The sequence below is a fragment of the Staurois parvus genome, unplaced genomic scaffold (assembly GCF_062004578.1).
Source record: "Staurois parvus isolate SC_StPar_1 unplaced genomic scaffold, SC_StPar_1.0 ptg000154l, whole genome shotgun sequence".
NCBI classification, from domain to species: Eukaryota; Metazoa; Chordata; class Amphibia; order Anura; family Ranidae; genus Staurois; species Staurois parvus.
The window spans coordinates 11,150,550-11,165,650 of NW_028317950.1; the positions used below are offsets into that span (position 1 = coordinate 11,150,550).

At 41.0% G+C, this 15,101-nt stretch overlaps 1 protein-coding gene across 1 annotated transcript in view; it reads right to left on the reverse strand.

Annotated features, from left to right (window-relative positions):
* EDF1 (endothelial differentiation related factor 1) overlaps positions 1-15,101 on the reverse strand; it is a 30,947-nt gene continuing 15,846 nt past the window's right edge. The window contains exons 2-5 of the mRNA XM_089675051.1: positions 12,640-12,691; positions 7,484-7,644; positions 3,630-3,723; positions 1-479 (exon numbers count right to left, since the gene is read on the reverse strand). Of these exons, the coding sequence (XP_089531177.1) occupies positions 421-479; positions 3,630-3,723; positions 7,484-7,644; positions 12,640-12,691 (366 nt within the window). The 3' untranslated portion in view covers positions 1-420. The remainder of the gene's footprint in view (positions 480-3,629; positions 3,724-7,483; positions 7,645-12,639; positions 12,692-15,101) is intronic.

A 15,101-nucleotide genomic window follows, 5' to 3' on the forward strand; every position in this document is an offset into this window, starting at 1 on the left:
TTCAGGTGTAGAAGGATCATTTTTATTTTACAATTCCGTACAAGGAAGTGAGAACTTATAAACAATGGAGGGAACAATCCTCCCATATGCTGAAATAAAAATTAAAAAAAAAAAAAAATAATAATTATAAAGCAGCTCCACCTGTGTGTGGGAAAAAAAAAAATAAAAAATAAAAGCATCCAATATCTGCCCACACATTTTAACCTGCTGGGCCTGGCAGAAACCTTACGTTTCATATTTTTTGTGTTATCTGGAAGAGATGCATACTTTTGTTTTTACAGCAGGTAACAAGATTGCGTTCAGTCTGTCCTGTCTAGTAAAGTCCAAAACCCCGATGCGTACAGATTGGCAATGTAAAACCCCAGTCCCACATGAGACTGGTCGAGATCAGCTGGGGTCACTGATTTCGAGGCTTTGTTTTCATTTCTTTGGGACACTTTCCAGAGGCTTCCCAATGTCCTTCCCACGTAGCTTGAGGCCTGTAAAACAGGGGTTGGTAACTGCCCAAATTTTCTTTTATCATACTCTAAAACAGCAAAATCTAAGCAAGCACCTAGAGTGCAAACCAAGGAACTGAATAATCGATTTTAAAAACAATCCTGCAAAAATAGGCTGCACTGCTCAAAATGCATAAAATACAATTTATGTGGAGCACCTTGGCCCAAATGAAATATTTAAAATCTTAGCAAATCTGGAATTCTACTCAAAGAAAACCCACAAAAGCAAGCTGATGTTTAAACTGCTTGCCCTCCAGAAGATTTACCCCCCTTGCTGACCAGGTCGTTTTTTGTGTTAAAGGCGCTGCATTACTTTAAACGACAATTGCATCTTTATGCAACGCCTAACCAAAATGAAATTTACGTCCTTTGTTTCCCCACGAATAGAGCTTTCTTTTGGTGGTATTTGATCGCCTGGAGATATATAGATATAACAGGTGTACCTCAGTTTACGAATTTAATGCGTTCTCCGGGATGTTTGGTATTGCGAAAAATTCGTAAACCGAAACACAGTTTCCCCATAGGAATGCACTGAAAACCAATTAAACCATTGCAGAGGGGGGAAGAAGGAGGAAAGGAAGAACGGAAGGAGGAAAGGAAGGAGGAAAGGAAGAACAGAAGGAGGAAAGGAAGAACGGAAGGAGGAAAGGAAGAACGGAAGGAGGAAAGGAAGAACGGAAGGAGGAAAGGAAGAACGGAAGGAGGAAAGGAAGAACGGAAGGAGGAAAGGAAGAACGGAAGGAGGAAAGGAAGAACGGAAGGAGGAAAGGAAGAACGGAAGGAGGAAAGGAAGAACGGAAGGAGGAAAGGAAGAACGGAAGGAGGAAAGGAAGAACGGAAGGAGGAAAGGAAGAACGGAAGGAGGGAGGAAGGAGAAGAAGAAGCTGTCACTATAGGTCAGTGCGCGGTTTTTAAATGTAAATAGAAAAGTTTCCTTTTAGTTTATTTCCCTCAGTTAAAAAGAAACAAATATGTTTCCTTTTTGTTTGTTTCCCGAGATAAAAGAAACAAAGTATCCTTTAGCTCCAGGGAAAGCGACGGCTTTTTTTTTTTTTTTGTCTTCACTATAGCTCACAGAATTAGCTATCGATTGCATTGAAAAATCAGCACCGACATACACTTCGTATTGCAAAAAAAAAAAAAAAAAAAAAAAAAAAAAAAAAAAAAAATATAAAAAAAAATAAATTTGTAAACCGGAGGCATTATTTTCATTCGTAAACTGAAAGTTACGTTAACCAAGGCATTCGTAAACCAAGGTACCCCTGTGTATGTATCACACACAATTTTAGTTTTTTTTCCCAGGTATTTACAAAAACATATTCAAGCTATAATGATATAATGGATATGGGCTGAAAGTGCACACTCGTTTAATTTGAGGGAATGTATCCAAATTCGAGGAAGGGTTTAGGAATTACAGAGTAGCCATCCCTCTTTTCAAAAAGAGCAGAAGTAAATTGGACAAATGAATATAATCATAAATAAAATGTTCATTTGTAATATTTTGTTGAGAATCCTTTACTGGCAATGCCTGCCTGAGGTCTGGAACCCATGAACATTACCAAAGACTGGGTTTCCTCCTTTCTGATGCTTTGCCAGGCTCTAACTGCAGCGGTCTTCAGTTGTGCTTTGTTTCTACCTTTAGTTTTGCCTTCAGCAAATGAAATGCATGCGCAATTGGGTTGAGATCAGGCGATTGACTCAGCCATTGCAGAATGTTCCACTTATTTTCCTTCAAAAGCTACTGGGTTGCTTTTGCATTGTGTTTTGGATCATTGTCTATCTTTAGTGTGAAGCGCCGTCCAATCAACTTTGCTGCATTTGGGTGAATCTGGGCTGACAGTATATCTAAACACTGCAGAATACATCTGGCCGCTTCTGTCTTATCAATAAAACACCAATGACCCAGTGTCACTGGAAGCTGTGCACGCCCATGCCATCACACTGCCTCCACTATGTTTTACAGATGACGTTGTGTGCTTTGGATCATGAGCTGTTCCAACCCTTCTCCAGAAGAAGCCTTCTTTTTCTTCCCGTCATTCTGGTACAGATTAGTCTTAATTTCATCCATCCAAAGAATGCCTTTCCGGAACTGGTCTGGCTTTTTTTTTTTAGATGTATTTTGGCAAAGTATAAACTGGCTTTTCTATTCTTCAGGCTTCGGAATGGTTGCACCTTGTGGTGAACCCTCTGTATTTGCTCTTGTGAAGTCTTCTCTTGATTGTAGACTTTGACAATGATACACCTACCTCCTGGAGAGTGTCCTTCACTTCTCTGGATGTTGTAATTGGGTTTTTCTTTACCATAGAGAGGATCCAGCAATCATCCACCACTGTTGTCTTTCAAGGACGTCATGCCTTTTTATGTCGCTGAGCTCACCAGTGCGTTCTTCTTTCCTCTTCTTACCAAACTGTTGATTTGGCCACTCCTAATATTGCTGCTAGCTCTTTGATGGATTTGTTTTGTTTTTTTAAGCCTTGCAATGGCCTGTGTCACTGGCATGGACAGCTACTTTGAACGCATGTTGTAGGTTCACAGCAATAGATTCCAAATGCAAATAAAACACACAGAATCAACTCCAGACCTTTTACCTGCTTAATTGATGAAGAAATAACGAAGGAGTAGCCCACATCTGGCCATGAAACCGCTTTTGATTCAATTGTCCAATTACTTTTGGTCCCTTGAAAAAGGGGGGATGGCTACTCTTAAGCTGTAATACCTAAAGCTTTCCTCCAATGTGGATGTACATACCCTCCAATTAAGAGAGTGTGCACTTTCAACCCATATCCATTATATAACTAGCTTGAATAGGTTTTGCTAAATACCTGAAAAAAAATATGTGTCCAAATATATATGGACGTGCGCGCGAGAATAGGGATGTTTAGTGTCACTTTAAAGCACCAAACCAATTTGGATCAGAATGACAGCCATACAAATACATTTTCAGAAGTTGTCAGCAACCTCTCAGCACAGGTTTATTTTAAAACCAATTATATTTTGTTGGGAACTTCATGAGATGAGATCAGAGGAACATGAATATCATTGAATTATAACAGGCAACAGACAGCTCTTCATTTACTCCTAAAGGTGCTCCAACATAACATACTAGACCGTACGCATACACTGGAGACTTACCAATTGCTCTCTCAATCTTTCCCATGACTTGATTGCTGGGAATAGCTTTTCCACTCTCATAATCTGCAATAACTTGTGGCTTCTCATTAATTTTCTGAAATCAAAATACAACCAACATTAAAAAGGCACTGGAGACACCTTTTGTATTCCATATTTAAACTGTGAATACAGCTCTTTACAATTGAATAAATTTATATCAGTTCCTATTCCTCAAAGCAGCACACACACACACACACACACACACACACACACACACACACACACACACACACACACACACACACACACACACACACACACACACACACACACACACACACACACACACACACACACACACACACACACACACACACACACACAATTCGAACAGTTTGAAGAGAGCCAAATTAAGCTATGATGATTTTTTGCTGGACTTTGAGAAGAAAAAAAAAAAAAAAAAAAAATGGGGCACTAAGGAAAAATTCACACAGGCAGAAATGCCAACAACTCAGTCGCCTCAATTTCCTTATGGGTTTTCTGTCCAAAGTGGGGAAAAAAAACAAACAAAAAAAAAAAACACGTATAATGGATAGGCTGTGTCCACATGGCCAAAATTACCAAATAAAATTAGTTCAGAACTTAACCCATTCAAGTACCTTCTTTTTTTTCTTACATTTACAGGAAAACAGAATTCACTTTTATCTGGGCTTAGAAGTGCCCTAGAGTCTATTGCTTTACCCTTTACACCCACAGACTAAGAGAAGGCTTGGGGGTTCCTAATGTATTGAAGTACTACAGGGTGGCACAAATCTAACTCACCTTGCTCCATGCCACCATGGACATCTCCTTGTGGGTGCTTCAGGAGCTTCCCAACCTCCTTGTGCAGCAACCCCCATGATGGCTCTATTGTGGTTCCCTCACTAGCGACACTCTCCATCCCTTAGCCCCACAGCTGGAGAGTTTGAAACTTCTTACCCCTCCTGCCACTGCTTAACAACAGTCTCTTTCCCCCAGGCCAGGAACAGCTGGCAATATTCACCTGGTGTCGACACACATCTTCACCACTTTCTTACATCCCACACCTTCCCTTCTTGCCCCTCCATCTGTGAGACTCATGGAGCACCGCTGGCGGAATTCTTCCGTTACGTTGAACTTTGCCATTGGGTGACTTCGAGACCGAATTCTACATTTCCCTTTCAATCTATGGCCTTTGAACATAGCTCCTGGGGAGTGCCGACAGGTATCTCCTCAATCTGTTCCCCCTTAAATGCGATCGACTCACTTTCTTCTACTTCATACAAGTCTAGCTCGGAGAGAGATCTGGGAACCCCCATTGATCCTGAAGAACAGAGCAAGGCCTGATATTCCATATCAAAATGTCCCATTAACCCTTTTGCTGCCAGAGTCGTTTTTTGCACACATTTAAAAAAAAAATTTTTAGGCCTGAAGATTACACAAAACTCCCCAAACATTTTCTGAAAGCAGACACCCTAGAGAATAAAATAGTGGTAGTTGCAATTTTATGTCACACGATATTGCAAATTTCAGTACAAATCACACTAAAAGTGAATTTTAGGGCAAACAAACTAAATAAAATTACCTATATTTTGTAAAATAAATAAGAGGGGGTTGTGCCGAGTAAATAGATACCAAACCTTAAAAATTTGTGTGCGTCTGAAATGGTGACAAACTTCAGTACCCCATATTTTATATAGACGGTGCTTCAAAAGCCTCTATAGGTTATAGGGTTACAGAGGTGGTCTGGTGCTAGAATTTTTGTGCTTGCTCCAGTGTGCACGGCAATATGTAACATGTGTATCACAATCGATGATTTCACGAGTAGGCACCCTGACGTGTGCGTTTACATTCGTGCATATGTGGGGGTGGGCCATCCCCTATATGATGATTTTTTGGTGACAGGTTCTCTCTAATCGAGACATGCAGAGTCTAAGAGACCCTACCCTGCATGTCTCCTGTGATCCATTATTCTAGCCAGGAAAGTGACAGCTGTGACCTGGAAGTGATGTCATGAACATCGCTTTCCAGGTCACACAAAAGGGGAGGGGAGTAGAACCAGGGGCTGTGAAAGCAATCGTTGGCAGCAGAGCCACCTGACTGCATCCACCTGGCAGACAGGAGTCTGCCTGTCAGTTTTATACACAATCCCAGTGGCTGCAGCCCCTGGATAGTGTACAAAAGTTTCAGCTGTCAGGTCCGTGTCTCACAGGGTTCTGGTCCAAGGTTTTTGGTGTCCTATACACCCTATTCCATAGCCCCATTCACAAAGATGCTAAACAAGCCCTGCTGCATTGCCCGATCCAGGGTTTATTTTCCTACCAACAAAACCTTGCTACCTACCTGTTAATCACCACCAAACGTGCTATAGCCAAGGCATGGAAGAAACAGTCAATACCATTTCAAATTGGTGAAAACCAACTTCACCACTCTAATGTTGAATGAAAAAAAATGTACAGTATTTTGCATGATTCCCATGCTAAATTTTTTAAAGTATGGAACCCCTGGTAGTCATACGCCCTTCCTATCTTGTCTCCACTAAGCTTGGACGACTTCTGATTTTTGATCCATATGCAGGCCATAGATGGCTCGAAAACCGGGCGTTTTTTCATCCGATAAACGAAAAATAGGTCGTTCGTTAAACCGACGTAACCACCAATGGATTACGAAAATCAGCCGACAAAGTCAAAGTTCACCCCATATAACAGGCAAAACTTCTGTTCCTTCCAGGTCACGGCAAATGCGCATTCCTTTTTTCGTAAAAATGATTGTACGATTTGACCATCATTGACGCAAAAATCGGTAGTCTTCCACAAATTTTCCAACATGACCTATAATCCGAAAGTGGAAAAAACGCAAAAACCGGCCGACAAATTAACCCACTAGCAGTGCAAAAATTGTCCGAATTTCGAACCATCTATGGCCGGCATTACGCAGGCCTGCAGGCTCCACCACCCCCCTCTCTCTTTCCCCTTCCTCTCCTTTTTTTTTTTTTTTTTAATAGTGTTTAGTATTTTGTTTTTTTTTCCCCCCATACTCTTGCGTTAAGCCCCCAGGCCTTCGAGCCTGGGTCACTTAGGCGGACCCATGGCCCTGGACGTATGGCTGCACTGTGGATACTTTACATTGTATGGTTTACAAATGTTGCCGTTTGCATCTCTCATGCTTTCATAGCATGTTCTTTGTTCTATACCCCTTGTGTTGGTGATCAGTTGTACTGTCATTATGCATGCAACAAGAAAATTATTGCACCAGAAAAAAAACCTTTTAAAACAAAGCATCCTGAAAGTGAACCAATATGTTAGTCAAGATGTCAGTCTTGCTATAGAAGGTCTCATTGCCTATAATGTCAACATTGGGCTTCATGCACATGGCCATAAAGAATTATGCAGGATCTTGTTGCAAGCAAGATCCTGCATAAAAAGTTGTCTGCACTGCTTCTGAATCAAATGGACTTACAGCACATATAGCTGGCAGCTTGTATGGCCACTTCTCCCTTGACTAATAAAGCCATTCATTAGGCAGCCGCTACACAGGACTTGCCAAAAAAACAATACTATGCCAATGTCACTAACATTTACATGTGTACAGTGGAAATTACAGCGAAGAGTTTTTTAGTTTTGGTTTATGCAGAAAAACACTGGACCAAAAACCAGTGTGCATAGACTGCGTAGAGATCCATATAAAAGTACATATCTGAACACAGCAAATTTTACACCCATGTTCATAAGCCCCGAAAGAAAGAAAGAAATACTCTGTTCCATGACATATCAGGCAAGTAATTTTTGGCTCTTTAAAGTACCTCCCCATGGAAGTCAATTCAGCTGCCTAGAGAACAGTAGGGTCTAAATGCTTACAGTGGCCAGGTCTTTCTGTGTGAGGCCTTTACTCTGTCTGCCTTGCGAAATGACTTTTCCCACTTCTAATGTCACTCTGTCGTGGTGCAGTTCCTCTGTTTCTCTGTCCAGCTTGGCTGTGTTCTTGGTTATTGTGTGCTGCTTATTCTGTCCTGCAGCCCCTGGAGACAGATATCAATAAGATATGTACATTAAGTGAACTTGTATGCTTAGAAGAGAACTGCGGGATTTAGGAAAAAAATAAATAAGAATAACACACCTACACACACACCTACACACACACACACCTACCTCTTAAAACACTTTTTAAATCAGAGTATAGCATCAAGTCAGTTAAACTCCTGTGATATTGATCTGGTCAGTCACATAGCAGAGGGGGCTGTTAATCAGTTTCAGCTGCTTTGATGTTAATGAAATTACCAACAGCTGCACTAGATGGGCAACAATGAGATGAGTTTTACAGGTGGGGGCCACTGACTTTTTTCCCTACTCATCGTTTCTGGCTGTTTTTACTAGTTTTGCATTTGGCTAGGGACAGTGTCACTACTGGTACCATGAGGAAATACCTGGACCCTACAGAGGTTGCACAGGCAGTCCAACTCCTCCAGGATAACACATCAGTACATGCCATTGCCAGAAGGTTTGCTGTGTCTCCCAGCACAGTCTCAAGAGCATGGAGGAGGTTCCAGGAGACAGGCAGTTACTCTAGGAGAGCTGGACAGGGCTGTAGGTCCTTAACCCATCAGCAGGACCGGTACCTGCTCCTTTGTGCATGGAGGAACAGGATGAGCACTGCCAGAGCCCTACAAAATGACCTCCAGCAGGCCACTGGTTTTAATGTCTATAATCAAACAGTCAGAAACAGACTTCATAAGGGTGGCCTAAAGGGACCCACATCCTCTAGCGGGCCCTGTGCTCACTGCCCGGCACCATAGAGCTCGATTGGCAATTGCCACCGAACACCAGTGCACTGTGCTTTTCACAGATGAGTGCAGGTTCACCCTGAGCACATGTGACAGACATGAAAGGATCTGGAGAAGCCATGGAGAACGTTATTCTACCTCAAACATTGTTCAGCATGACCGTTTTGGTGGTGGGTCAGTGATGGTCTGGGGAGGAATATCCATGGAGGGACGCACAGACCTCTACAGGCTAGACAATGGCACCCTGACTGCCATTAGGTATCAGGATGAAATCCTTGGACCCATTGTCAGACCCTACATTGGTGCAGTGGGTCTTGGGTTCCTCCTTGTACACGAAAATGCCCGGCCTCCTGGTGAGAGTATGCAGGCAGTTCCTGGAGGATGAAGGAATGGATAACATTGAATGGCCCCCACGCTCACCTGACCTAAAGCCAATAGAACACTTCTGGGATATCATGTTTCGGTCCAGACGCCGCCAGGTTGCACCTCAGACAGTCCAGGAGCTCAGTGATGCCCCGGTCCAGATCGGGGAGGAAATACCCCAGGACACCATGCGTCGTCTCATTAGGAGCATGCCCCAATGTCAGACATGCATACAAGCACATGGGGGCCATACAAACTACTGAGTACCATTTTGAGTTGCTGCAATGAAATTTCAGCAAAATGGACTAGCCTGCTGCATCATTTTTTCACTTTGATTTTCGGGGTGTTTTTGAATTCAGTCCTCTGTAGGTTGGTAATTTTCATTAAACGATGGGGCATCCTTACATTCCTAACACATTACACAGTCCATATTCAGCATGGATATCCAGCATGAAATTTTTCCCCATTGAAATCTGATGTGTTTTCAAAGTGTTCCTTTAATTTTTTTGAGCAATATATCTATCATATACATACATATATATCACATACATACACATACAAAACACACACACGTCAGCATTAATAAATACACCCAAACAGATTTGTCAGAAAACTTTACTTTCCTTTCTGAATCAACATTTTCTATGGGACACTATACTACAGAATTTGCACACACAAAATAGTACTTTTTCTTAACAGATTAATTCAAGATCATGTTGCAAAAAGGAATACACTCCAATGAAAGTCTTAGAAGCAAAGCTACATTTCTGACAAAATCCTAATTAACAAGAATTCAACTACAGGGGAGTCTAATTATTCATTAAACAGGTGTCCAGCAGACAGTTGATTATAAAAAGGCATTACTTAACAAAGAAACCCCCTTCCCATTTCATGCTGTCAGCAATGGCACCACATGAACGAGAACTGTCATTTCTCATTTTTTTTTTTTTACACAAGAAGGTGAAGGCTACAAGAAGATCAGCTTTACTTATCAGTCAGAATACTGTAGCTAAAGTGATACAAAAATGTAACAAAGATGGAACTGCAATCATCTCACAGAAATGTCCACAAAGTTAACACCTTGGTAGGAGTGTTTTCTGATGAGAAGGGTTGAAGAAAATCACCATGAAAGTTCACTGCAGTCAGCTAAAGAAGTAGAAAGCCAAACTGGGGTGATAAATAAATACAATAAAGAATTTAGCGCTACTCCCAAAAAAATATATACACACACACATATATAATAAAAAATGTGAAATCACAAAATTTCATAAATATATAAATAAATGTGACAGTGATATCAATTAATGCCCATGAATCCACACAATAAAATAAATAACTCAAAACATGTGAAAACACACACACACACACACACACACACACACACACACACACACACACACACACACACACACACACACACACACACACACACACACACACACACACACACACACACACACACACACACACACACACACACACACACACACACACACACACACACACACACACACACACACACACACACACACACACACACACACACACACACACACACCTTGTGTAGTGAAAAAAACATTAAAATGGTACAAACAACAGTGCTCGAAAAGTCCAATAAATGATGCTGGTGACAAAGAAAAAACAGTGCTTCCAATAACTACTGTTAGTGACCATAAACACAACTCGTGTAGATCTCTGAGTGAATGTGAATCTGACAATCCGACCACCATCTGGATAAGCCTCTCACCTCATCACTTCGACCCTTGCGGATCAAAGAGCTTTTGTGGATCCCCCTCACGGATCCTCCAAGATAGCTATCACTCCAAAAGTTGCTCTCTCAGAATTAAATATTCCACCTCTGGCTCTTCTCCAGGTAAGTATTGCAGCATCAATCTCTCAAATGAGACAAAATGGATCCTCCCATAGTGCAGTATATTTTATTTGTTACATAGGGACAGATATCAAACTTTTCCACTTAGGTAGCAGCCAGTCCAGAACCTCATGCTTTCGGATGAGGGTATGTATGTATGGGTGTACAGCTGAATACACAGGTGTACCAAGATGGCCGCCACACCGGAAACACGTCACCACGTCAAGCTGCTACGTAAGTGGAAAAGTTTGATGTTATCTGTCCCTATGTAACAAATAAAATATACTGCACTATGGGAGGATCCATTTTGTCTCATTTGAGAGATTGATGCTGCAATACTTACCTGGAGAAGAGCCAGAGGTGGAATATTTAATTCTGAGAGAGCAACTTTTGGAGTGATAGCTATCTTGGAGGATCCGTGAGGGGGATCCACAAAAGCTCTTTGATCCGCAAGGGTCGAAGTGATGAGGTGAGAGGCTTATCCAGATGGTGGTCGGATTGTCAGATTCACATTCACTCAGAGATCTACACGAGTTGTGTTTATGGTCACTAACAGTAGTTATTGGAAGCACTGTTTTTTCTTTGGTCACCAGCATCATTTATTGGACTTTTCGAGCACTGTTGTTTGTACCATTTTAATGTTTTTTTCACTACACAAGAGGCACGTGTGATATATATATATATATATATATATATATATATATATATATATATATATATATATATATATATATATATATATATGTGTGTGTTATATATACACATATATATGGAAACGTTTTTTCACGTTTTGAGTTATTTATTTTATTGTGTGGATTCAATGATTCATGGGCACTAATTATTATTAATTGATATCACTGTCACATTTATATATATATTTTTTATTTTTATGAAATTTTGTGATTTTACATTTTTTTATTATTTACGTGTGGATATATTTTTTTGGGAGTAGCGCTACATTCTTTATTGTATTTATTTATCACAATCACTGGTATATGATTTAATGTTAGCAGCTTCCCCTGGGATTTATATATATTTTTTATTTAGTTTAAACACTTGGGAGCGCAGGAGGTTCACACCACTACTGTTACAAACTGGGGTGATGGTTTCCCATGACACAATACAGTGCACACCGCAGGGGAATGGCATGCATGGGTGTCATCCATGAAGAAAGCCTCTCCTAAAGCCCATGCACAAAAAAGCCCGCCTAGAATTTTACAGAGTCCATGCTGAAAAAGAAGATTACTGGGCCTCTGCGACACCATACAGTTTTGAACCCATCAGTTCCAAAAACCTTTATCTTTGTCTCATCACTCCAGAGTACAAAGATGAGAACAAAGAAAAATGCATGGTGCCTACAGTATCATGAATTCACAGATGTACTGCTCTATATTGAAAGAGAAGATATGACCACTCCATGCCCTTGGCGGTTGTGCACCTTTCCACCATGACAATGATCCAAAAGCACACATCTAAGGTCACGGTTGCATTTATGAAGAACAGGGCTAAAGTAATTCAGTAGACAAAAATTGTCTCCTCATCTGAACCCAATCGAATACCTATGGGGAATTTTGAAGAGATAAGTTGAGTAGCACTCTCCATCCAGCATACAGGCTTTAAAAGAGGTCGTTCTTGAAGAATGGAAACAGACAGATGTTGCAATATGTCACCAACTTGTATATTCCATGCCTAGAATACTTGGTGCTGTCCTTACAAATCATGGAGGTCATACAAAATACAAGATTTAGTAGTTTTTGTTGTGAGGTGTATTCATTTTTGCATCAACTAATTTGAGTAAAAAAAAAAAAAAAACCTGAAGATTTTGTAATTCAAGTTATATTAACCTTACTTTCATGTAATGAGCTAAACAAACGTTCTATAAAACTGCCCCAGGGCATGTCTATTTTATAAAGAATCTAAAGTACGGTATTAGATTTTATTTTTCAGTACATAGCTTTAGTCCACTGCACTCATTTTTTGCCTGATGATTCAGAACTTACATTTTTTGGAAGTCTCCACCTCTTCCCCTCTTCTCTGAGCTGCAATTATTGCCTGCAAGACAAGAGTCACAGATATAAGTTTCACAAAACATCTACTAATATGCGTAAAAAAAAGTATTCACCTCTTAGGTGTTTTTCCCTGTTTTGTTGAGTTACAACCCGGAAATAAAAATAGATTTTTGGAGGCTTTGTACCATGAAATGTACACAGCATGCCTAGGACTTTAATGTCACAAAAAATAAAATTATATATATATATATAGCGCACCTTCAAAAAGTAGCTGTAAACCTCTAAAAAAAGGGAAAAAAATAAAGTATATCCTTGCAAAGTGTGTATGTGCCGCAATCCGGAGCACCTAGTATGTTTTCCCATGTGCATAAGTCACCTCTGATAGGTTATGCCAACATCACAGAGTCCAGGAAGACAGCCTACCTCCCCCCCCTTCCATCACATAGAAGGCAGGTGACAGCCTCAGCTGTGCATATTTCCCTATGAGACTGTTGGCGGGGATTTGTCCTTTCCCTCCACTACAGCCTCAGATTGCACTCAGCTCTGTGCTCTATGCAACATAGGATCCCTGCCACTGCCTGCTGGACCTGAGAAATAACCTTTGATCTGTGTAATTTAGAAGGCTGTGGAGGACAGAGGGATTCAGATAAACCATTACAGCTTATGTAGGAGGATTTGTTTTTTTATCTTTGTATCACCTGAGACTAGTCACTTCAAGGGCAAACTTTTTTTTTTGCCCGTACAGCGAGCGTGTGCCCACACTACACAGGTTAACTGCTCATTTTGTTCTATGGTAAAGGACAGCAGAGATATACTTACCTAACCCACTGATCCTCCCCATACAAGACTGGTCCATTCAGTTCCTGCAGCACCATGGTCCAGCAAACTTGTAAATGGACGGTTCCTGATATTTGCACGCTCAATGCATGATCTGTAGACAGGAACGGTCCACCGCTACACCATGGTTTTCCAGAGGATCAGCAGGTCAGACAAGTATGAGCTTTCTGCTCACCCCTAGAAAAAACAAAAACCGTACAGTTGACCAATGCAGTGGGGGCCCAGCCCCACTGCATGGTGAAAAAAAAGATTTGCTGAGAGTTCTGCTTTCAGTGGATATGTTTAAGGGTTTACAACCACGAACAAAAAAAAAAACCCTACTGTGCATAAGTATACCATGTACAGCCCCCAACAGCTGCAAGTCTTTTGGAGCAAGTCTTCCCTTAGCACATTTAGCCACTTGAATTTCTGCCACTGGGAAAAAAAAACACTGATTACCAAAGTCATTTTACATGCAATTTGCTGCTAGCTCCAAAACTTAAACCTTTGTACTTCAATGATAGCCAAACAAATGGCATACATAAAAGGAAGAACACTACACCAGCAAGCATACATCCTCCAAACAATCCAGAATTGTCACACTATACATTTTAGACCATGCCTGTTGAAGATATAGCCATCGGAGATAAAAGACTGATTTCTGATTGTTCTTATAGAAAGCAGTACAGACCATAAAGAGCCTAGAATTCACAGTAAGGTTTCACAAATGATAAAAAGGTCACAATTTCAGTCACTGGAACAGCAAAAAACCTCAGCATGTAAAAAGTATATATAGTCAAAATATAAAATATTCATTTTCACATTGAATTTCACTTGCTTCTAGCCTACTCCTAATATTCTGCACAAACTTGAAGTCTATCAACTTACATTGTGAAGGTTCCCCCCCCACATTTACTTCCTTGAATTCTGTGACACCTATCCACTATACCCTGTGACACCTATCCACTATACCCTGTGACACCTATCCACTATACCCCGTGAGTAGCACTGCTGTGTCACATAGGTTACAGAGCCTGCCTTCTGATCTAGAGGTGCTGAGCGGAGGAGTTTCAGGAATCAGTTTTCAGGGAAGTTGTGGAAAGGGATGTCCAGCAGACAGGAAGAACTCAAAAAATAAATAAGGAAAAAGGAAATGTTCAAGTAAGATTATAACGATTTGTATTGTTATTACAATACTGATGTTACAAAATGAAAGTATATGGGGACCATAAACTTCCTTTAGCCTGGGTTCACACTTGTGTGGTGCATATCGCATGTCATTCGCACAGGAACCGCACGTCTGTGCTAATCACACGTGAATTCTGTGTGGTGCGATTCAATCCATATATTTTGTATGGCTCATATCGCACCTCATCCACACCAGAAAGGTGCAGGACCTTTTTTTTGGTCCGCACTAGAATAGGATCTCATGGGTATTCACACCTATGAGATCCGATTCTGCACATCGCACCGTGTTTTGTGGACCGATTTTGGTCGGTTCGCAATGAACGGGGTGCGATTGCGATGCGGATATTGCACAGAAACCGCTGCGAATTCTGCACCACATCAGTGTGAACCCAGGCTTAACTTCGAGCTAGGCAACCCACGTCAACAACATGGAAGAGATCACCAGGTTA